Genomic DNA, 25,228 nt, shown 5'->3' on the forward strand with positions numbered 1-25,228 from the left:
CTTACCCGAAAGGGGACAAGCGGTAGACAATGGATGGGTTGCCTTTGCCACGTACGGTGTATCAAGCGAGGCTCAAGGCACCATCTCCCCCCAAAACGGACCATTCTTTGAAGCCGTCAACAAATGAAGCAGAGTTACCAGTTCTTCAAGCCCAGGATGGGCTGCCGTCTTGGAGGTGAAGTGTGTGACAGGACATCCAAAAAATCTGTTGCCGAACTGCGCATCAACACATGCCTCGCGTGAGGATAGAGCTCAACACCTCCAGTTTTCGAGACTTACTCATGGCAGGCGACAATTCTACCGCTGAGCTAACAACCCTTGCACGTCCGAAAATTGTCCCGCTGAATTCATGCCACTCTCCAAAGTCTCCACTCAAGATGCTTAAAATGGATGCACAAACTCTGTCACGTGCTGTGCATCAAAGCACATCGCTTGCGTGAGGCTACAAGTCACTACCTTCTGATTTCGAGATTCACGGGTGGCAGGCGACAGTTCTACCGCTGAGCCACCAGCCCTTACAAGTCTGCCAATTGTCCCGCCGAATTCGCGCCACTCTCCAAAGTCTACTCTCAAGACGCTTAAAATGGATGCACAAACTCTGTCACGTACTGTGCATCAAAGCACATCGCTTGCGTGAGGCTACAAGTCATTACCTTCTGATTTCGAGATTTACAGGTGGCAGGCGACAGTTCTACCGCTGAGCCACCAGCCCTTACAAGTCTGCCAATTGTCCCGCCGAATTCGCGCCACTCTACAAAGTCTCCTCTCAACAACATCTTGACTTAATGCAGACACGATGTCCAACCCAAGTTTGGTTTGCATAGACTTCTTGTTCCAACTTAACAGTCAGGCAAGAATGACTTCAAATTATCCCTCTCAATGGACCCTGTTGGCAAAGAAACTCCAGGCAACCTCCAGAGACTCAGCTCGGGAGCTGCTGATAACCAATTATCAGCCCTTGCTCATCCGCTTCCAATGCAAAGACATTCCTAACCCTACCTGGACAAAGTGTCCAAGAAGAAATAACAGGTAGGAGTCATTTGGGAGCCAACGTGTGGTGCCCCGCAATTCTGACCTGAGAAAAGAAAGAGGAATTGTGGTGAAAGTTGGATGAAGTGGTTCCAGAGGGCCAGCACGCATCCATAGGGGAGGATCGCCTGCCACGTGTGAGTCTTGAAATCAAACAGATGGGAAGGCTTTCCACGGGCAATGGCAGAATGATTTGGATTGATCCCTGTTCTAGATCTCGCATCAGAGGAGGCTGAAAATCCACTACAAACGGATGGTTCTTAGGCTTCAGAGTCCTCGAAATGGGTAGAAGCTGTACAAAATGGATGGACCAACTCTGTACCAAAACACCTGCCTCGTGTGAGGCTCGAACTCACCACCTTCAGATTATGAGACTGACGCGCTGCCTACTGCGCCAACGAGACTGACGGGCAACCAGAAAATGGACGATTTCTCGAAGCTGCACAGAAAAGAAATTCAGCTTGGACAAACAAAGGCGAGTCCCCAGGTATTTAAGCCCTGAACGGGTTTTGGAGGTGAAGAGTGCCACAGGAGATCCTAAAAACGGTGTTTTGACCCAGCTCGGGCTTACCTGAAAGGGACAAGCGGTAGACAATGGATGGGTTGCCTTTGCCACGTACTGTGTATCAAGCGAGGCTCAAGACACCATCTTCCCCCAAAACGGACCGCTCTTCTTTTGTCTCGTAGTGCCGTCTTAAATTAAATTCCTTAATTACAGCCACATTAGCTCCACTAATAAGACACACGGGTTTACCAGCAATGTCTGTAAACATATATTCAGTCACCCACTGGCGCTGGCAGGGGACAATTCTAAGTCTGCCAATTGTCCCGCCGAATTCGCGCCACTGTGCAAAGTCTCCTCTCAACAACATCTTGACTTAATGCAGATACGATGTCCAACCCAAGTTTGGTTTGCACAGACTTCTTGTTCCGAATCTTGATGCCATCTGGCCGTGACCGAGAACAAACTTAATGCCCCCCAAGCATAAAGGAACATTGCATTGGCCGGGAATCGAACCAATGCTTTGATGCGCAGCACGTGACAGAGTTTGTGCATCCATTTTAAGCATCTTGAGTGGAGACTTTGGAGAGTGGCATGAATTCAGCGGGACAATTTTCGGACGTGCAAGGGTTGTTAGCTGAGCAGTAGAATTGTCGCCTGCCATGAGTAAGTCTCGAAAACTGCAGGTGTTGAGCTCTATCCTCACGCGAGGCATGTGTTGATGCGCAGTTCGGCCACACATTTTTTGGATGTCCTGTCACACACTTAAGCTCCAAGACGGCAGCCCATCCTGGGCTTGAAGAACTGGCAACTCTGCTTCATTTGTTGACGGCTTCAAAGAATGGTCCGTTTTGGGGGGAGATGGTGCCTTGAGCCTCGCTTGATACACCGTACGTGGCAAAGGCAACCCATCCATTGTCTACCGCTTGTCCCTTTTGGGTAAGCCGGAGGTGGGTCAAAACACAGTTTCCCTGACCGGGAATCGAACCAGGGCCGCGACGGTGAGAGCGTCGAATCCTGACCACTAGACCATCAGGGAGCTGCGACAGAGCTGTCTTGATGAGTGACGCGTGGCTGTATCGGGCTATATTTTCCGTTGCGCCTCGAGAGGAGCGCTTGGGCAATGGCGCGAATTCGGTGAGAAAACTATCAGGTCAGTGAGCATTGGTGGTTCAGTGGTAGAATTCTCGCCTGCCACGCGGGAGGCCCGTGTTCGATTCCCGGCCAATGCACAGTTCCTTTATGCTTGGCGGGCATTAAGTTTGTTCTCGGTCACGGCCAGACGGCATCAAGATTTGGAACAAGAAGTCTGTGCAAACCAAACTTGGGTTGGACATCGTATCTGCATTAAGTCAAGATGCTGTTGAGAGGAGACTTTGCACAGTGGCGGGACAATTGGCAGACTTAGAATTGTCCCCTGCCAGCGCCAGTGGGTGACTGAATATATGTTTACAGACATTGCTGGTAAACCCGTGTGTCTTATTAGTGGAGCTAATGTGGCTGTAATTAAGGAATTTAATTTAAGACGGCACTACGAGACAAAAGAAGAGCGGTCCGTTTTGGGGGAAGATGGTGTCTTGAGCCTCGCTTGATACACCAATCCGTCTTGTTTTTATGCTGTTCACCCTTGTCCTTGGTTTCTTTCTTTATTTCTTTCACTACTTCGATCACCTGCTTCCACACTCATCCACAAACAACATCCTTTATTTTGACACATAGGCACAGCACGATCACGCACAGTCATGCGCTCAACGGCAGCACATTTACATCAGTCAGACAGCGCACACAGACCTACAGGATACACACAATTAAGCCAAGCTTACTCATATTAGTAAATATGCAAACACATAGTCAGACTCAGGGAGCATCTCGCCACACATTTTTTCTCTCTCTCCCTCTCTTTATTTATGAACAAGTGATGTATTCTCTCCAGCTGTCTAAGTGACACACACAGAGTACACCCCTAGTTATGCACAGACATCTATGGGTGCACTAAGATTTGTTACATGGAATGTAAATGGAGCTGGCTCCAGAGAAAAGAGTTTAAAAAATCTTTAACCAACTCAAAAAACTACAGGCAGATGTTGTCCTTTTACAAGAGACCCACAGACCTCTTAGAGGTTCGAATGAACTTAAAACACCTGAGTTTCCTAATGTGTTCTCAGCTTGTTTTAATTCTAGACAAAGGGGAGTAGCAATTTTAATCCATAAAAAAATTAATTTCACAGTACTCGATACAGAGGGCAGATTCTTAATCATTAAACTATCTATACTTCATAAAAAGCTATGTATTGTAAGTGTATATGGTCCAAATGTTGATGATCCCTCATTCTTTCACGGTTTTTTCAGTGCACTCTCTGAACACTTAGATGGCACACTTGTTCTTGGAGGCGACCTCAACCTTGGACTAAATGAAGAAATGGATAGGCTCGATACAGCAGGAACTCAGCATAATTGGCAGTCCACAAATATAATCAAACAGTATATGAGCGACTTTGGTCTTTGCGATGCATGGCGCTCCCTTCACCCCACCAGTAAGGAATATACTTTTTTTTCCACATGTTTATCACTCCTACTCTCGTCTGGATTATTTTTTGGTCAGCAGCTCACTGCTGAGTGACATTTCAGACACTGAGATTCATCCTATAGCTGTCAGCGATCATGCTCCTGTATCTTTAACACTAATGCACAAGAATAATACTACACCAAGTAAAAACTGGAGATTTAATACATCACTGCTTAAAGATGAAGACTTTATTAAATATTTTAAAAAGGAATGGACTTCATATTTAGACTTTAATGACACTCGCGGAACATCAGCTTCTGTTTTATGGGAAGCAGGGAAAGCTGTGATGAGAGGTAAAATAATTTATTTCTCATCACATAAAAAGAAAACAAAAATATTCAGGAATTAGAAAAAACCATCAAATCACTAGAAGAAGCCTACGCGTCCCACCAACATCAGGAAACATTGAACTAAATACACGAAACAAAACTAGAATTAAATGAGATAATTGATAAAAAACCAAAATTCTTAGTACCAAGACTACGCTTACAAAATTATGAACATGGTAATAAATCCGGTCAATTTCTAGCAAACCAGCTAAAAATAAATAAAGAAAAAACAACTATATGTGCTGTTCAAGATTCATCTGGGAACACAATATATTAACCGAAACAAATAAACATCCCCCCCCCCCACCTCCCACCTCTGTCCCCTTCTGGCCACCTGTGCCTCAATTTTATCTCACAACTTAGACATCCACATTACTTATACTCTCATAACACACACATATATATAGGGCCTTGAGGGTGGGCACGTTAACGGCATCCAGTGGACGGTCTGTGTACTCAAACCTACCTCTGCCGCCGGTGCCCACCTCTCAATTTTAAATCCATGTAGACATTGAGGGTTCTCGGGAGGGGCCGTGCTAACATCTGCTGCTCTCTGGCAGCAGCACCATGCTCTCCCTTGTTTTAAATGCACTTTAGAACAACACGCAGCAACACTACACATGAATGGGAGGAGGGAGGTATGGGGTCTTCACACACCCCCGTTCTCTGCTAGCCATCGGGGCGGGGGGGCTGGGAGGAGATGTTGGCTGTCCGATTGGCCTCCCTGCTGCTGCGGAGCCTGGGACGGTCTGCTTGCCTCCACCCCGGGGGGAAGGGTAACATCTCTTGGGTCTGGGTTCTGTTTCCCCCTCTGGGGGTGAGGGTACCTGGACCCGGGGTATAGAGTATGTTTGGGGAGTGTGATTGTGTGTACATGTCCATTTATGTCAATCCTTACGTTGGGTGAGTGCTGAGTGTTTGTATATGTGTGCATGAGGGTGGGAATGCATGTTTGTGTCTGTGTGTGCCTGTTTGTCTGTGTCTATATGTCAGGTCGGGTCTTAGACTCCACCTCTCTGGGAACTCCCAAGGCCTTTCTCCCCTCACCACACTCCCTGCCGGTGACTGATGCCCTCAGGGGTCGGTGCATTGGTGGTTCTTGGTGTCCGGGGCTGGGCACTCAGGTATGTACCGGCTCACTCCCAGTGGCTACCTGGCGGGGCCTGGCACCTGTTGCTCGGTCAGGCCTCCTCCGGGGTGGGGGGGGCTCTCGGGCCTCCGGCCTCTGGGCCCGCGGCTCGGTTCACTCTGGCACAGCTGGCTGCCGGCAGAGCTGGCGGGCACGCCGATGCAGCCCCCTCTAGCTTCTGCTCGGTGGCTACTGGGTGACGCCTCGTCTGGGGATCCTCAGCCCTTCCCATGAGGGTGGCACGGATGCCCCTCCGGTGGTCCTCCTTGGGCTCTTGCACTCTGAGGCCTCTGGATGTCTGGGGCCTGGATCTCCTCCATGCCTGCTTCATGCCCTGGGGGACGGGGCTATGGCTCGCTACATCCTCTTGCAGACCATTACATGTGGAAACCATTTGAATACAAGCACGCTGATCCACACAGGTATGCACACAGATGTTCACTGCTCGTAGACTTAAATTACACCTTTCTTGGCTGCTACTTCAAAGCACATTGTGCGCTGTCTGTCCTGCGTGCTGCACAACAACATTGAATATAATCTCCAAAAATATCCATCTAGAAATTGTGGAACAAATTCAAAATAATGTTCCTCAGTGTAAAATTCTGAATATCATCTACAGCATTAATATTATCAAAACATTCCGAAAATCTGGAGAAATCTCTTTGTGCAAGGGTGGAAATCAATATTGGATGTTTGTGATCTCCGAGCCCTCGAGAGGCACTGCATTAAAAACATATCCGTAAATGTTGGTTAAAGTTCTGTCATCTAAAGAAGAAACCATAAGTGAACATGATCCAAAAATGCTTCCTTCTTCTCTGGAACAAAGATCATTTATAGGCAAAACAATTTTTGGGGACAGACAAATAAATTGACATTCTTTTTAGAAAACATGAATTCCACCTTCTCTAGATTTAAGGGCAGAGGGTCCATCCAGCTTGTTATCAATGTTCTGTTCAAAAGGCTTTATCTCTGATGGTATGGGGGTACACTGCCCACCCCCTGCCCCCTCTGAAGGACATCCACTGGTCCAGATGCGGCAGAAGAACCACTAACATCATGAAGGACACCACATATCCCTGTTACAGTCTGTTCTGTCCTCTCCCCTCCGGGGAATGGTATAGGTAACTAAATTCATGCACTGCAAGATTAAGGAATAGCTTCTATCCACTGGCTAACACTGAACGGACTCAATGTTATAGGACTGATGAGCAGCTGGCATCCTATTTCCCATTCCTTCTCAGACGTCAAGCAGCTGATCTCCTCGGTTCACAAATGTTTACAGACATTTTCAAGGATGAGGGGATGCTACAGGTTAAACAGTCCTGTGCCAATTTTCTGAAAATTTGATGGCAGCAAATTCTAAATGAGCCAATATTTGTGTTAAAGAGGTGCATTTTGAACCTTTCATTGGTTTTCTGCATGCTTTCATCAATAAAGTGTGTTCATAAGATTTGCAAATCATTGCATTCTGTTACAGAAACACTGTTGATGTTTTAGCTTTTGTCAAATAAAAACTAAAATGTATTTACTTGTGGTCTGTCATGTTTTGGCCCCAGTCTTTGGACCATGCAGTGATATAGAAACCTTTATATTTTCAGCCCAAGGAAAGCATACCAGACACTTTTCCAAGTGTACATTAAAATAAAGATGATGACAGTGATGAGGAATGAGTGGGGTCAAATTATTGGTGCAACTGCTCCTTTATACCAAGAGAGAGTCTGCTATTTAAAGAGGTTATGCTATGGATCAAACTATCATTTCATGATCTAATCTAATCCACTTACAATAATTTCAAAGATCATCATCCACCTTTGTTCTGTGGACAAACACATACTTGCACAAATGCGAGTGCAGCTTGAGCAGGCACTTGACTTCCTAAAACTATCTGACCTATAAGAACCCTACGGCGTCCAGGAATGTGCATCAAAAACTTGCCTGTCTTCTCAGCTTTTGCAGGCTGCCCAGATGTTGACACAGCTTTTCTTCCCCACATGCACGCTCCAAATTTATTCCCCCACATAAAGCAAAGAGTCCAAGGCTGAGATAAACTGTTGGAGTGACCCGAAAATGTTTGACAGAAAACTGTCAGGCAGTGCAAACTTTGGCTGAATGTGCCTCCTGAAACGAGTCCCAAATACCCTGAGTGTTTTAAGCATCCAACTTAATGCAGCTCTAATCCTCAAGATTAATCTTTTTTCTCATCTCTGCACAAGCCAAACTTTGACATATCACTGGACTTGAGGTACCGTGTGTTTGCACACACACAGTGTTTTTAAACTGCTGAGGCTTGTGTCTGAGTCCAACTGAACTGCCTGCCTTGCTCATCCAAGAGTAGTGCTTTTATCTATCATAATGAAGAAAGAGAGCATAATGTGAGCTTTGATTCTCTATCTGGGACACACACACATACTGAGTTTGAGGCCAGAGCTCAGACAGGTCTTGTCTCTACATCTTATGAGCAGTAGCTCCCAAATAGACACGATGCATTTGTCAGCAAAGGCGCAGGAACAAAGGCTGGGGTTGCTGGGGTGTAGTTAACATGCATGCAAACATTTTGCTGTCAGTGTATAACCACACAGCAGACAGACTGAGACAGAGAGAGCTCAGAATAAAGAAAATACGGCATTCCTACTCTAATTAATCTCAGCGGGCTTAAAATTGAATTAAAAAAACACATTGGTGAGCATTATGCAACTTTAGTTCTTTATGACAATATAACAATTATAAACACTCAGGAGACCCTGTTTGAGAGACCTTTAACTTTTGAACTTCAGATGGTGAGCCCATCATTCTGTACTGGGTGCACAGGTGCTGTTGTTTGAAAGCACTTCTGCCTCATCACATATAAGCTTGTCATAGAAACTGTGTTCTATAATAAGCATCTTAGCGACCAGGTCAATTACAAATTTTCTCTGGCCTGCTGCAGTGGAGGGGTGGTACAGTGAACTCAAGGAGCAGCAGATATATATATACATACACACACACACACATATACATACATACATATATATATATATATATATATACATACATACATACACACACACATACAGTGGGGCAAAAAAGTATTTAGTCAGCCACCGATTGTGCAAGCTCCCCCACCTAAAATGATGACAGAGGTCAGTAATTTGCACCAGAGGTACACTTCAACTGTGAGAGACAGAATGTGAAAAAAAAATCCATGAATCCACATGGTAGGATTTGTAAAGAATTTATTCGTAAATCAGGGTGGAAAATAAGTATTTGGTCAATAACAAAAATACAACTCAATACTTTGTAACATAACCTTTGTTGGCAATAACAGAGGTCAAACGTTTACTATAGGTCTTTACCAGGTTTGCACACACAGTAGCTGGTATTTTGGCCCATTCCTCCATGCAGATCTTCTCGAGAGCAGTGATGTTTTGGGGCTGTCGCCGAGCAACACGGACTTTCAACTCCCGCCACAGATTTTCTATGGGGTTGAGGTCTGGAGACTGGCTAGGCCACTCCAGGACTTTCAAATGCTTCTTACGGAGCCACTCCTTTGTTGCCCGGGCGGTGTGTTTTGGATCATTGTCATGTTGGAAGACCCAGCCTCGTTTCATCTTCAAAGTTCTCACTGATGGAAGGAGGTTTTGGCTCAAAATCTCACGATACATGGCCCCATTCATTCTGTCCTTAACACGGATCAGTCGTCCTGTCCCTTTGGCAGAAAAACAGCCCCATAGCATGATGTTTCCACCCCCATGCTTCACAGTAGGTATGGTGTTCTTGGGATGCAACTCAGTATTCTTCTTCCTCCAAACACGACGAGTTGAGTTTATACCAAAAAGTTCTACTTTGGTTTCATCTGACCACATGACATTCTCCCAATCCTCTGCTGTATCATCCATGTGCTCTCTGGCAAACTTCAGACGGGCCTGGACATGCACTGGCTTCAGCAGCGGAACACGTCTGGCACTGCGGGATTTGATTCCCTGCCGTTGTAGTGTGTTACTGATGGTGACCTTTGTTACTTTGGTCCCAGCTCTCTGCAGGTCATTCACCAGGATCCCCCGTGTGGTTCTGGGATCTTTGCTCACCGTTCTCATGATCATTTTGACCCCACGGGATGAGATCTTGCGTGGAGCCCCAGATCGAGGGAGATTATCAGTGGTCTTGTATGTCTTCCATTTTCTGATGATTGCTCCCACAGTTGATTTTTTCACACCAAGCTGCTTGCCTATTGTAGATTCACTCTTCCCAGTCTGGTGCAGGTCTACAATACTTTTCCTGGTGTCCTTCGAAAGCTCTTTGGTCTTGGCCATGGCGGCGTTTGGAGTCTGACTGTTTGAGGCTATGGACAGGTGTCTTTTATACAGATGATGAGTTCAAACAGGTGCCATTCATACAGGTAACGAGTGGGGGACAGAAAAGCTTCTTACAGGAGACGTTACAGGTCTGTGAGAGCCAGAGATTTTCCTTGTTTGAGGTGACCAAATACTTATTTTCCACCCTAATTTACGAATAAATTCTTTACAAATCCTACCATGTGAATTCATGGATTTTTTTTTCACATTCTGTCTCTCACAGTTGAAGTGTACCTCTGGTGCAAATTACTGACCTCTGTCATCATTTTAAGTGGGGGAACTTGCACAATCGGTGGCTGACTAAATACTTTTTTGCCCCACTGTATATATATATATATATATACACACACATGTATATACACATACACATATATATGTGTATGTGTATATATATATGTGTTAACGTGTTGGCCGTCCAGCCCCACGCACAGGGCGATCCGCGGTAGCTCGTTAACGGAGATTTGCGGTGTTGTGGCGTTAACGTCATTTCAACGAGATTAATATGACTGCACATTTACTCCGACAGCATCCTAGTGCAAAGACAAGTGGAAGCAGACAAAAACAACAAGCACACATGCTACAAACTTTACCCGAGTCATTTAGACAGCTGTTAGCACATGATTCTCCTTATGGGACCTGATATGTTTAATATGCTGCTGAGAGTATAGACCAGAAGAAGCGTATAGTATAGCTTTTATTTTGGAAAGAGCCATTTCTCTGTAATAAACTCTCTTTTCCAAAGATGAGTGATTCCTCAATCAGATACAGGGCTCGCAAAATCACTAGCCCGACGTCCCGGGGCTAGAGATTTTTCCAGTCGGGCTACCAAAATCTATCTCTGCCCTGCTCGTCAGGGCAGAGATAGTATTAGGGGTGCAACGAATATCGTTGCACCCCTAATATTTATGTATACATATACATATATATATATGTATATGTATGTATTAGGGGTGCAACGATACTCGTATCGATATTGAACCGTTCGATACAGTGCTTTCGGTTCGGTACGCATGTATCGAACAATACAACATTTGTAATTTATTTTATCAACTTTCCTTCTGACGATGCTGTCTGTGTTGAGCGCTCAGTGAATCTGCGTTCGACTACTCCGCCTAGGCTGCACTGTCGAGCGCAGATCCACTGAGCGCTCAACACAGACAGCATAGTCAGAAGGAAGAGCGCAGGGCAAGCTAGCAAGACAGAAGTTAAGCTCTCCTTGCAACATGGAGCTCCCCCACCTTCATTCAGATCTGGCGTTTGGAATTATTTTGGTTTTCATGTGACGTATGACCCTGAAGGTAAGCGAGTCATGGACTAAAGTAAAACAGTATGTTGGATGTGCCACGCAATGCTCAATTACATGGGTGGGAACTAGTGTGTTAGCGCAGTTAGCTCGTTAACGTGTTGGCCGTCTAGCCCCATGCACGGGGCGATCAGGGGTAGCTCGTTAACGGAGATTTGCCGTGTTGTGGCGTTAAGGTCATTTCAACGAGATTAACCTGAAAGCACTAGTGGGAACACAACGAATATGACTGCACATTTACGCCGACATCATCCTAGTGCAAAGACAAAAACAACAAGCATGCTACTAACTTTAGCCGAGTCATTTAGACAGCTGTTTAATATGCTGCTGAGAATATAGCCCAGAAGAAGCGGATAGTATAGCTTTTATTTTGGAAAGAGACATTTCTCTGTAATAAACTCTCTTTTCCAAAGATGAGTGATTCCTCAATCAGATACAGGGCTTGCAATATCGCTAGCCCGACGTCCTGGGGCTAGCGATTTTTTTCAGTCGGGCTACCAAAATCTATCTCTTCCCTGCCCGTCGGGCTATTGTAGGAAGGAAAAATATATGTCAATGCTTTTGCATTCTTTCAGAAATGTAGCTGGGTAATTATGTCATTGGCATCGGTGAGCCACTGTCAATATGTGACATATTGAAATCGCGTTTGAATTTGCGCTTGTTTTTTTGCTTTCACTTTGCAATCGTGCGAACTGTGTATAGAGAGCGACAGCACTGATCTGTGAGTGATGATAATTTGTGCACCAATTCCTCTGACATCGTCTTATTAATTGTTAGCTTACTATGCAAACATGACAAGTGAAATCTCCCGCAGCAAGCTTAAACATATGAGAGGTTGATCACGCAGAGAATCGCTGAGCTTATGTGAGTGCGTGTGTAAAAGCAGCAGGATATATATTTTAGTTCTGCTGAGCCAAATAAGACAGGTCAGGGTGAAGAAGTGACAGCCAAAGAAAAGCTTACCACAAAACGGAGAAGTTATGACAAATCAGACTATAAGGCAAAAAGAAAGTGCAGCTTTATGGTTTCATGGACAAAATAATTTCTGTGGCTGCAATATGACGAGCTAAATAACCAGGGCTGCACATAAGTGGTCCGCAGGTGCGCATTCGCTGTCAAAATAAAAAACACGCACAAGGGTTAGGGTTAAATTTAAAAACTGTACTTTTGAGTTAAAATATATATTTATAATTTTAATAAATGACAAATTAAAAAGGCATGAACATTTTTTTGTATCGAAAAAATATCGAACCGTGACACCAAAGTATCGAACTGAACCGAACCGTGAATTTTGTGTATCGTTGCACCCCTAATAAATATATATATATATACATACATACATATATACACACACATATTATATACACACACATATTATATACACACACACATATATAGATAGATAGATAGATAGATAGATAGATAGATATGGGGGAGACTGACGGGGAGAGTGTGTGCAGTGGAGGAGCTGCGAAAAGACCTGACTCCTGGCCCAAGTGTGCCATACCCTGAGCAATCTGCTTAGCAAAAAGAATAAAAGCAAACAAAAACACGTCAAGTGCACTCTCTGTCACAATGTGCATTTTCAGGCCTGGACAGGCCCACCCTCTGCTCTCTCACTGCTCTCAATATCAGCGTTAGCTCAGATTTCAGTGATAATCATTATTTGATTCAGCTTTTGCTATGGTCCCCCTAAACTGCTTTAATAAAGTATCCTGCTTTCAAAAACTCTAAATTGTGGACATAGACAGTAAAGGTAAAAGCCTGTATATTATAACAATATCACTCAAAGGGTTCTTACAGGTTACTCTAGCCTTAAAAATGAACATATCCTTGGGTCCTATTTTCCAGGCCACTAAATTTTAACTCACTTATCAAGTGCATGGATTACAGAGGAGACCTGCTGTGAATATGACTGGAGCATTGTACTTGACCGTCAAGGTCACCCAGGCCATAACACCTTCAGAGGGAGCAGGAAAAACATTCGGAGGCTGTTCAGGGGGGTTCTAAATCACGGCTCCCTCCAAGCTCTGTATTGCCTACTGGCTGATACTCAGAGAATCAGATCACCTGTGCCTGACACTGACATGCCTTTGTTCATGTGCATCATTGCTACATTAATAAATTGTATATTGCAACAAAATGCATTATTCTGCTTTTTTTTTTTATTGTGAGAGTTAAGTAAGCCATGTCTGTCATCTACATAAGAAATCATAATATTTTAGGGTTTAAAGAATAGCTGTGCTCACTAACCAGAGCTGCTTCAGTCTGCAATCCCCTCCTCTGCACTAGCCATCAGTGTTGATAGGCTATTACTCATGACATGTAACCAATCAGATCCAAGACAGGACAGTGCTCGCGGCTACAAACAGAGGGAAGCAGCTGCATCAGAGCCAGAGTAGTTCATTTTTTAATCGCTTTAAAGGGGCATCAAAACAAAACACCAAGTATGTTCCATTGCATTGCTAAAAAATAAATTAAAAACAGGATGCAAACACTACATTGAGGACTCTACAGTGGAGCTTTCAGGTTAACCTGAACCCCGGGGATTCAATAATGGCATTACTTTAAAAATGTAAAGCCTCATTGGATGAAGCCAATAAATGCCTTGTGTTCCAGCTGAGCTCTGCAGATGTTGACCAGCTTCATATCAGACATGAGGAAACGGTTGTTTATGCCTGTGGTATACTGTACCTGAACTCTGCTGTATTTGAAAGTATTAGAACCTGTTTTATATTTTTTTATCACAGTTGCTGCTGTGGTTTGTCAGTGTCTGCCTGCTAATGTGAGGCTGAATAACGCTGAAGCTTAATCTTCATCCCAGGATAATGTTCTTATGTAACATTTTAACAACTTTTTTTTTTTACACCTATTTTTTCCCTTTTTTTTAAACTTTCATTTTTGTGTGTTCGTTAAAGTGGACGTTTGTAACATTAGATGAGGAAAAAGTTGAAACTCCACCCCAGATTTATGCTCTTTATGTATAAATCTTATACCACATGACCACACACCCAGCCCATCTTTCTTGGTGCTCCATTGGTGAATAAATACTAATGACTGGGAGGATCCGGGGCAGTATCCAGGACACACTGGAGAGATTATATCTCCTGACTGGCCTGGGAAAACCTCGGTGTTTCCCCAGATGAGCTGGAGGAAGTGATTGGGGAGAGGGAGGTCTGGTCTTCTCTGCTCACGCTGCTGCTGCCCCCACATCCTGGCCCCAGATAAGTGAGAGAAGATGGATGGATGGATGGGTGTTTAACATTTGTTTTTCTTTTTTCCAGTTCAGTCACACAATTGAGTGGATTACTTTCTAAAGGTTAATTGTGAAATTTCTGAAAAGACCTTTTCTGTTTTTAATCAGCTTACACTGTTTCTAGATTTTTCTAATGCATTTTCTTATCTAACCTTCTCCCTGTTATGCTCATAGAGTGAAAACATGTTTATTAGGGGTGCAACGATACACAAAATTCACAGTTCGGTTCGATACTTTGGTGTCACGGTTCGATATTTTTTTGATACAAAAAAAATGTTCATGCCTTTTTAATTTGTCATTTATTAAAATTATAAATATATATTTTAACTCAAAAGTACAGTTTTTAAATTTAATGTTGCTGAAACAACAAAGTAATAAAAAAATAGATCTCTCTGATCGAGAAATCACTCATCTTTGGAAAAGAGAGTTTATTACAGAGAAATGTCTCTTTCCAAAATAAAAGCTATACTATACGCTTCTTCTGGGCTATATTCTCAGCAGCATATTAAACATATCAGGTCCCCATAAGGAGAATCATGTGCTAACGGCTGTCTAAATGACTCGGGTAAAGTTTGTAGCATGCGTGCTTGTTGTTTTTGTCTGCTTCCACTTGTCTTTGCACTAGGATGATGTCGGCGTAAATGTGCAGTCATATTCATTGTGTTCCCACTAGTGCTGTCAGCGTAAATCTCGTTGAAATGACGTTAACGCCACAACACCGCAAATCTCCGTTAACGAGCTACTGCGGTTCGCCCCGTGCGTGGGGCTGGACGGCCAACACGTTAACGAGCTAACTGCGCTAACACACTAGTTCCCACCAATGTAATTGAGCATTGCGTGGCACATCCGACATACTGTATTTACTGCGTATTCCTCAGATGTTCTGCCTCTCTAAGATGTTCTTTTTAGGTCTGGTTATGTTACTTACTTGTTCCCAATAAACCAAAGTAGGTGCAAAATGTTCCACAAACGGGCTCATTTTAGTGTCACTTACTTACCTTTTGTAGCCCTTGTTCCAACTTTTTGGATGCCAAATTAAAAATGGCCTTACTTTTTTTAAAAAAGAAATGTTTCACTTTAAGTTTAAATTGGTAATATATTTTCTACGCTGTAAAAAATATTCATAAATTAACAAATTTTTTCCCATATAATTTTGTACAAACTGTTCCTATTATTTTTAAAACATGTGAAACATCAATACAATTACAAAAAAAATAGTCTGTAAATTAACACGTCAAACAACCTGTACCTGGGGAAAAACATTATATTTAGTTTTGATCAGAAACAAAGGCCCAGCTCAGGCCCTCTACAGTGTAACTTGAACAGCAGTGAACTTTGAAATTAGCATATAGGAGGCCATCGCAGATTGTGTAATGTGAACAGAGGGGAAGAGACTGTGAGAGCTCCTCAGTTGCCTTAGCAGCACAGCCTCATTCCTCCACAGTCGGGCTTCAGTCCGCTGTACTGCGCGCTTCACAGGGCTTCCCTCACGGCTTCCCTCACTGCTTCCCTCACGGCTCCCCATCAGTTAACCCTGTCACACTCCGCCTGGTCTCCATTTATTCCATCGTGCTCGAGATTTATAAAAATCTGATAAAAAGAGAAGAAGAAGGAAAAGAAAAGCAAACAGAACTCTGGGCCGCCTCCAAGTTTCCTAAATGCCCCTTCTCCGGCTGTTATGAAGGAAAAGGTGGCGGGCTGATCGGCTCAGTCACTCAGCGCCGGTGTGAAACCAATGTGAGCAACACGAACCGCTCCGTTCCCAGCAGACCGGCCAGAGCCAGAGGTAAGAGCACACAGTTTTCCACATCTGAATCATCCAGGCTGAGGTGTTAAACTGCTACAGATGGCACCAACACCTGGCCCCAGACCCGGTATAAACAGATAACGCAGTGCTCCAGGACAGATTTAAAAACACAGACTGGAATATGTTCACCCACACAGACCTGGACCAGTACGCCTCATCTGTACTGGATTACATCTCCGAAACCACAGACAGTGTCACCACCCAGAAACGGATCACCATGTACCCCAACCAGAAGCCTTGGATGAACCGGGATGTTCGTCTCCTCCTGAAGGCCCGCAACACTGCCTTTAGGTCAGGAGATGCACACGCCTACAGCACAGCCAGGGCTAATCTAAAGAAGGGCATCAAAAAAGCCAAACACCATTACAAAAAGAAGGTAGAAGAACACTTCTCCAACTCCAACCCCCGACGCATGTGGCAAGGACTCCAGACCATTACAGACTACAGGACCACCAAACCCTCCCCCGCATCCTCTGATGTCTCCTTCCTCAACGAGCTCAACAACTTTTATGCTCGTTTTGAGCGAGGGAACCCCACAACCACAACCAAAGCAGACATGACGCCAGACCACCAACCTCTGACTCTCTCCCCCACCAATGTAGGAGCGGTGCTGAGCAGGATCAATGTCCACAAGGCTGCAGGCCCTGATGGCATCCCCGGGCGTGTTCTCAGAGCGTGTTCTGGGGAGCTTGCAGGAGTGCTCACAGACATATTCAATCTGTCCTTGGCCCACGCTGTGGTACCGGCCTGCTTCAAATCCACCTCCATCGTCCCGATACCGAAAAACTCCAACCCATCTTGCCTCAATGACTACCGCCCAGTAGCCCTCACCCCCATCATCACTAAGTGCTTAGAGCAGCTGGTCCTAGCACACTTCAAATCCTGTCTCCCCCCCACCCTGGACCCCCACCAATTCGCATACCGCCAGAACAGGAGCACAGAGGATGCAGTCTCCATCGCACTGCACTCTGTCCTCTCACACCTGGACAACAACAACACCTACGCCAGAATGCTGTTTATAGACTTCAGTTCAGCATTCAATACAATCCACCCCTCACAACTCATCAGGAAACTGACAGACCTGGGCATCAGTTCCCTCATCTGCAAATGGTTACTGGACTTCCTGACCAACCGCCCCCAACATGTCCGGCTGGATAACCGCTGCTCATCTACAATCACGATGAACACCGGTGTACCACAAGGCTGTGTGATGAGCCCTTTCCTCTACTCCCTCTTCACCCACGACTGCAGACCTGCTGATGGTTCCAACACCATCATTAAGTTTGCAGATGACACCACGGTGATTGGCCTCATCAGTGACAACGATGAGGCCGCCTACAGGGAGGAGGTGGATCGTCTGGCTGAGTGGTGCGACAGAAACAACCTGCTGCTTAACACCGAGAAGACCAAGGAGCTCATTGTGGACTACAGGAGGAATGCTGACCCACATCCACCCATCCACATTAAGGGGACGGCTGTGGAGCGTGTGAGCAGCTTCAAGTTCCTGGGAGTCCACATCTCCGAGGATCTCACCTGGACGACCAACTGCTCCAAGCTGGTCAAGAAGGCTCACCAGCGCCTCTTCTTCTTGAGGACTCTGAGGAAGAACCACCTGTCCTCAGACATCCTGGTGAACTTCTATCGTTGCACCATCGAGAGCATCCTGACCAACTGTATAACAGTCTGGTACGGGAACTGCTCTGCCTCGGACCGGAAGGCGTTGCAGAGGGTCGTGAAAACTGCCCAGCGCATCGCCGGAGCACCACTTCCTGCCATAAAAGACATCTACAGGAAGCGGTGTCTGAAAAGGGCTGGGAAAATCATCAAAGACCCCAGTCACCCATCACATGGACTCTTCACCCTCCTGCCCTCTGGGAGGCGCCACAGGAGCCTCCGGACTAAGACCACCAGGTACCGGAACAGCTTCTTCCCCACAGCTGTCAGACTCCTGAACTCCGCCTCCTGACATCTGACCCACGTTAAACTCATGGACTGAACATACACACACCCACAATGGACAACTGTACCCTCAAACACACAATAATAACATGGACTGAACCACCACTCACAACCACTAGCACTTTATATAGCCTCTGTAGAAACTATCTACACCCTCACTTATCTTAACTGCACTACTGTATAGCTCTGTGTAAATAATCATTCTGTACATTCGATAATCTTTAATCCTACAACTGTTTACAACTTGCATAGTTCCCATTTCTGTATAACTGTATATCTCAGATTCTGTAAAGTTATTTATTTCATATTCTGTATAGTTTTTCATATTTATATCCTGTTCATATCCTGTACATAGCTTGTACTCACTACAGCCTGTACATACTTATAGTTATAGAATATTCACAACATACTTCATACCGTGTACATTATAACATACCATAATAGACCCATTTCTGTAATATACTCACATATCTATATTATTGCTAATATATATTGTAATATATCTATATCACTAAAGCACTTCTGGATGGATGCAAACTGCATTTTGTTGCCCTGTACCTGTGCATGTGCAATGACAATAAAGTTGAATTCTATTCTATTCTATTCTATAAGGTGTTAAAACCTATTGTGTTTAATGTTATTATTATTATTATTAACTTTGTTCCTCTTCAATATTGTTCAATATTGATCTTTTCATAAAAACTAAATATGAGTGATTATTTTTAAAAAGCAGCTTTCATTTCTTGTTAATCGTGTTGTTTCCCTTCAGTTTACAAACTGATTAGTGACTAATTCCCTGGTTAAAAAATGCAATCAGTAGACCTAATGTAATATAATGTAATTTCATCTCCTAACTTAGATGATGCAGAACACTAAATAATGCACTTTTACCTACGGATCATTATCCCCACGCTGTGTCAGATTTGTGTTTTTACCACAAAGCCATTTGCAATCAGGAGGGTTTTTTTTTTTTTTTTTTAAATGTCCTCATGTGTTTAATTAATCACCCAGCTTCTCACTCAGTTTTCCATTTTTTTCTCTCTCTCTGTCTGTATAATTAACCCACCTGTGACTAAATGTGCGATCAGACACTTACAGCCAGACAGCCAGTTGATGACTGATTGTTAAACTGGAAACTGTTAGTGGGATTGGTGCTTGGTGTTTGCATGTTTGTATGCTTTGGCTCTGATTCTAACTTACCTTCTGTTCCTTTCTGCGCAGGAAACCAGACCTCGTGAGAGAGTTGTCTTGTCTTTGATCAGAAACAAAGGCCCAGCTAAGGGTTTAGTCAAAAAGGGTTTAGTCAAAAAGAGGATGATTGCTAATGGAGATAGCGGTGACTGAAGCTCCAAGCAGAATGATCGTCGTGCATTTTGAGTCCACCAGCTTACATCAAACATGACACATTTTGAGCAAAAACTCTGTTGTTCAGTGAATAAACTATGATATTTAATCTTTAATTCCACACTATAGGAAGTTGAAGGGAAATGCATTTAAAAAGCTGGAGCGCTACAGTGCAGTCGATGCACACAGTACAAATACATTCTCTGAAGTCACACATTAAAGTGGGCCTTGTTTACTCTACAAAGTAGCTTCAGTTATTTAGCAACAATCAGTTTCATCAACTCAAAAATGGGAGAACATTTCAAATAAAGCCAAATTAGCTTTTACAGTGTAGCTGTAGATTCATATTAATTAGTAACTGTCTTCAGCCATGGGTGAAGGTTTTGTTTGCACATTAGGAGGTTGGGCATTAAGTGGGGACCAGAGGGATGCTCACCCTGGAAACTTTATGCAGAGTTTTGACTCACTTGAATGCTTCATTTATCTTTTGTTTACTTTGTGTTAGAAAATGTATTTATGTAAAAGAAAACACAAAAATCTACAGTCACTGTGCTGACGGTTATGTTATCTGTCCCTTGCATCACTCCTGAAATCTGTTTTCAGTACAGAATGTCTATTTTAATCATTTGTTCATTCCTTTAGACTTAGTCCCTCAATGAACAGAACATATGATACATGCATGAAGGAGACAGAAAGAGCTTGGAGCCTCTTAATATACATAGATTAATTGTATATCTTCTATATGTCATTTTATAAAACAATATCCATCATCAAGAATAATTACAGGCACACTGTTTTAAAACTGTTGTTGTCTCAAATGTCCCTCCTTTGTCTGAAAATATCATGTAAATATCAATGTTGTTAAATAAGTTTTATGTAGTTTTATTTTGTTTTACATTCTTTTTATATAAGGCATTCAAAAGACTTAGATGGACACAAAAAAAAGTCCTGATAGTCTTGGGAATATTTCAACACACCAAGTATTGGCAACTAGTTAAAACTGCTATAACTTCTAATCATTTTCTTTAAACTATGTGAAAAAGTACAGTGGCTGAGGAGATGCTCTGCAAGTACACTTCATGGATTAGAATTTTTGAGTACAAAGAGTTGTACATCAACTGCACTTTTTTAGAAAGCAATGAAACTTTAAAACTCTATTTCTGAAAAATTACTTGAAGAACTAAATATAAGTGCCACAAATTGCAGAATGACTGAAATCAAACAGCTCTCATCTCAGGGTGGCTCCAGTGACACCTGCTGCTAACAGTATGCCTGAAAGGGTCACAGCAGTGTTGGCTACAGCACCGTTAAACGTCTTGTCGTGGGCGTAGGTGATGATGTACAAAACTCCTCTGTAGGCCTCCTCGCATGTAGGCTGGATCTGATCCTCAGGAAGCTCAAACCTGTATGTCCCATTGTCTCTCAGCTCAAAGATGTAGGTTAAAGGGATCCCCTGCATCCGAGCCCAGTCAGTGGCTGAACCAGTTATGGGGTCTGGAGAAAGAAAAGCAGCAGTTATATTTTTTTAAAAACACAGAGATACTGGCAATAAATTTAACTGGCTAGCAATTGATATATAAACCCACATAATATATCGGGCGGGGTTCCTACAGTGTAGTTTGTTCGGTGAACCTTCCACATTGCTTCTGTTGCTCCCTGACCAACCATCATCTGAGGAATCACAAAGAACTTGTCATACAGTCAATGAAATATGGATCCAGACAACCTTGTTCTTGTTCTGTATGAAAAATTTAGTGGTGATATGGAGATTTCAGTAGGCAATAAATACAGATTTAAATGTTATCAGTTCCTTGAGTATCCCATTGTCTTAGTAGTTTTCCATCTTCCAAAAAATTCCAAAAAGCTGATTAGCTTTTTGGAATTTCTGGACTGCTCTGTACATACTTATTAAAGGCACTGGTTATGTTTTCATCCTGCCTGCTGTGTTTTGGTCCACATGCACACTCAAACATGATTGCACTAGGCCTTATGTATATTTTAAACTCTATAGTTTGTGTGGAATCTTGTTATCGTCATTATTGAACGTCCATTTACCTGTTTGCCATTCCACTTTTATCTTTTACTCTTTTACTAGATGAATTAACAATAATTACTCATTCTGCTGGCTGTTTGCCTTTTTAATATAGATGCATGCATGATTAGTCATTGTCAGGCTATAAAGATGCATATGTGTGTGTGTATGTTAATTTAAAAAAAAAAAAGCATTATTGCATTTGTTGGCATAAATACCAGTTCATCATAGTTGGGAGCGGTGTAGTTGGGGTGTCCGTAGGGAATCAGGAGCATCTGGCCATAGGAGTGGATGCTGAGGAAACACAAGAAGCTGTCCTTTCGGCTTCTTACAAAGTCAGTTACAGCCCTGGTCTCGAGCTCAGACATAGCTTTGCTTCCAGGGTAGAATTTTGAGCAGCAGTTAAATGAAACCCCAATAGCTGTGAATAGAGGCCAAGGAGGATGATATGAAAGACATATAACAATAATACCTCTGTTTTCAAATTCTTTTAACAAAGGTCACCTTTTTACATAGTGTGACCCGTTAGGTTGTAAAATTTGGCCAAAAGCTGCAGTTCCTCTAATAGCCACTAAAGGCTGCTTCATGTGTGACTGCTGTCCAGAACATTAAAAACCATATTGGCTTTTTCCACCTCATTTTTTTTTTAAAGAGACAAGTAGTTAAACAGTGTCTCACCTACCTCAGATGAACAGCAATACACAACACATTACGTTTTATTTATTTTATGAGAAATAAGCCAAAATGCAGAAGCAGTGTGTAAAAAAAAGAAGCATGCCTTACTGCTTCTGTGGAATTAGAAGGGTAACTAGCACCAAGGTCCTGCTATTCAAATTCACACTGATCATCAGCAAGTGCAAGCACCTCTAAAGAAGCAGAGGTTTTGGAAGTTTGCTGGAGCATTCATGTGTGTGTTAACAAAATGCTAAGATATAAGCTTAGAGAAGTAATTGTTCCTATCTATTGAGAAAAGTTATAATGCCATTTCCACATAATTTGAAATCCACCATTACACAATGAGAAAGGTTATTCAAGTGGAAAACATTCATAAGTGTTGCCATCTTCCCAGAAGTAGTCATCTTAGCTAATTCACTACATGGTCAGGGAGGTGATGGTTTGAGTTGAGTCAGCCATACACGCCTGTATACCAAAGTATTCTACAGTGAAAATGAGACCTCTATCTGAAAGCTAAAGGTTGAATGAGATTGGGTCATGCAACAGGACAGTGATTCCAAGCATATCGGCAAATTAGTAAAAATAGCTGAAAAAGAAAAGAATCAAGATGTTTCAATGGTCCAGTCAAAGTAAGAACAGCTACATCACTCACTTCCCCAGTTGGCATCAAAGTTGCGGTTGAGATCGGTGCCATAGCAGCTGCAGTCCTCAGGACCTGGTGACCTGTTCTTCCTCCACAGTCGAGTCTGAGTGGAGCAAAATGTTCAGTCAGTCATAAATAGAATGGCAGCACAACATTTTTGTAGATATTAAATGCTTCCTGTGATTGATGCTGTTCATTATTATTCCATGTGTCTTACTGTAAAAACATTAGATTATTTTGTACTTGAAGGTTTTTGAGCAATAATCATCCTATTATATCCTGTTCATCTGTGGTTTGAGATCCTGAGTGCACAACCCTAGAAATGTAATTGGATAAATATCTATCTATTTAATATTTAATTTAATATATCTATTAAATACGAGGACTGACTGTCTTATTTTCCCACGTGTAGATGTAGCCGTCTATATTGAGCACTGGAGTGACGTAGAAGTCCACGTTCTTCATCATCTCTTCCATTTTGGCATCTGTTTTGTACTTCTGCAGAATCTGTTTGGAACAGACGAACACACATCAGGGGCAGGCTGACACACTGGAGGACATTTAGTTATTAAATTATATTCATTTTGTCAGACAGGATGTTTTCTCCTCACAACAGAAAAAACAATCAGGACAACAAATGGAATAACGAGATTTGTTGTAAATCTCTTTTTTCCTCTTTCTTTTCCATCTCTCTTTTTGTGTGTGTGTGTTTTATTTTGTTTCACTCTATAACGTCCACCACATCCATATTGGCGACCAAACTATAAGTTCATATGTTCATCTGTTAATTTTTTTTCAAATATTTCAAAGAACATTTAAAAGTAGAAAGAAGCTTGGCCTGTTTGGAAAACCTGTAATACCAAAATGTATAAGACATTATTTGAAATGAAATGTTCTTGTTTCTAGAATAAATGTGGCTAACAACACCCCCTAGCATTAACGTTACCCCTAGAAGGGTCCCACGAGTCCTGGTGGACGTATATTGACAGCAGCTCTCTTACCTCTCTAACAAAGTACTGGCAGAAGGCTGGAGCGATCCATTCTCTGGCATGTATTCCACAGTCCATCCAGATAGCTTTCTTTTCCTTTCCAGTATTCAGGCCAATCTGGAGAACAAATATCAAACATCCATGTGCATCAGTATCCGTTTGGCATATGCCAGCTTGTGATCTGAAACTTTGTTTACCTTGAGCAAGCTAATATCCCTGCTTTCATAGGTCTTTCCATATTTCACCACGGTTACAACATCAGGGTGATCCTTTACCATCTGTTCCATCCAGCTAGTGATCTGCAAAGTGTAGTACCAACATTGACAGCATATGAAAACTCTACTAAATTTTCACTGGTTATTTATCCATGAATTTGCACATCCATCATACATACATTTTGATTCAAGAGTTTATTTGAAACTTTTGGAGTGATTTTGACTAATAGTTCTGCAGACTTTCCAAAGGTCTTTCAAAGTTTCATTTGGACAATGGTTTCTTTTTTTTTACTCATTTTCAGTCTAAGCCACTATAAATTATTCAAGTATAACAAGACACCTAACTCAAAGGGTAAACCAGTGTTGCATCTCTAGAATAAACAAATTAGCAAAGAACCAGTTTTAAACTAAACTTATGGAATGCTGAAGCCAAATAGTCATCAATCTATACAGAGTAGGTCAAGAGAGAGATACAAAGGTCCTGGACTGTCTGAAAAATGTGAAGGAGCCTCTGTTGTGGTTTGGAGTTGTATTTCAGCCAGTGTTATTGGTGATCTTGTCAGATTTGAATGAACATCTACAGGGAGTGCAGAATTATTAGGCAAATGAGTATTTTGTCCACATCATCCTCTTCATGCATGTTGTCTTACTCCAAGCTGTATAGGCTCGAAAGCCTACTACCAATTAAGCATATTAGGTGATGTGCAACTCTGTAATGAGAAGGGGTGTGGTCTAATGACATCAACACCCTATATCAGGTGTGCATAATTATTAGGCAACGTCCTTTCCTTTGGCAAAATGGGTCAAAAGAAGGACTTGACAGGCTCAGAAAAGTCAAAAATAGTGAGATATCTTGCAGAGGGATGCAGCAGTCTCAAAATTGCAAAGCTTCTGAAGCGTGATCATCGAACAATCAAACGTTTCATTCAAAATAGTCAACAGGGTCGCAAGAAGCGTGTGGAAAAACCAAGGCGCAAAATAACTGCCCATGAACTGAGAAAAGTCAAGCGTGCAGCTGCCAAGATGCCACTTGCCACCAGTTTGGCCATATTTCAGAGCTGCAACATCACTGGAGTGCCCAAAAGCACAAGGTGTGCAATACTCAGAGACATGGCCAAG

At 42.9% G+C, this 25,228-nt stretch overlaps 1 protein-coding gene, 2 long non-coding RNA genes and 3 other non-coding genes across 6 annotated transcripts; 2 read left to right on the top strand and 4 right to left on the bottom strand.

Annotated features, from left to right (window-relative positions):
* Window positions 1–42: 42 nt before the first annotated feature.
* On the bottom strand, window positions 43–12,408 carry LOC120746140. The gene is made up of 3 exons (XR_005698787.1): window positions 12,395–12,408; window positions 9,454–9,457; window positions 43–1,817 (listed from the first exon to the last, which is right to left on the bottom strand). It is a non-coding gene; the product is annotated as an uncharacterized LOC120746140 (long non-coding RNA).
* Window positions 1,361–1,433, bottom strand: trnam-cau. Its single transcript has one exon. It is a non-coding gene; the product is annotated as a tRNA-Met (tRNA).
* trnae-cuc lies at window positions 2,499–2,570 on the bottom strand. The gene has a single exon. It is a non-coding gene; the product is annotated as a tRNA-Glu (tRNA).
* On the top strand, window positions 2,537–16,243 carry LOC120746141. Its single transcript, XR_005698788.1, has 3 exons — window positions 2,537–3,451; window positions 10,746–10,750; window positions 16,232–16,243. It is a non-coding gene; the product is annotated as an uncharacterized LOC120746141 (long non-coding RNA).
* Window positions 2,693–2,763, top strand: trnag-gcc. Its single transcript has one exon. It is a non-coding gene; the product is annotated as a tRNA-Gly (tRNA).
* Window positions 16,244–22,891: 6,648 nt separating the features above from the next.
* LOC120746374 (carboxypeptidase O-like) lies at window positions 22,892–24,192 on the bottom strand. Its single transcript, XM_040051851.1, has 4 exons — window positions 24,092–24,192; window positions 23,907–24,011; window positions 23,296–23,412; window positions 22,892–23,008 (listed from the first exon to the last, which is right to left on the bottom strand). The coding sequence occupies exons 1-4, from the start codon at window positions 24,179–24,181 to the stop codon at window positions 22,907–22,909; spliced, it is 414 nt and encodes a 137-aa protein (XP_039907785.1). The 5' UTR covers window positions 24,182–24,192; the 3' UTR covers window positions 22,892–22,906.
* Between the last annotated feature and the right edge of the window lie 1,036 nt (window positions 24,193–25,228).

The sequence above is a fragment of the Simochromis diagramma genome, unplaced genomic scaffold, assembly GCF_900408965.1.
Source record: "Simochromis diagramma unplaced genomic scaffold, fSimDia1.1 OVJJ01000107.1, whole genome shotgun sequence".
Taxonomy (NCBI): Eukaryota; Metazoa; Chordata; class Actinopteri; order Cichliformes; family Cichlidae; genus Simochromis; species Simochromis diagramma.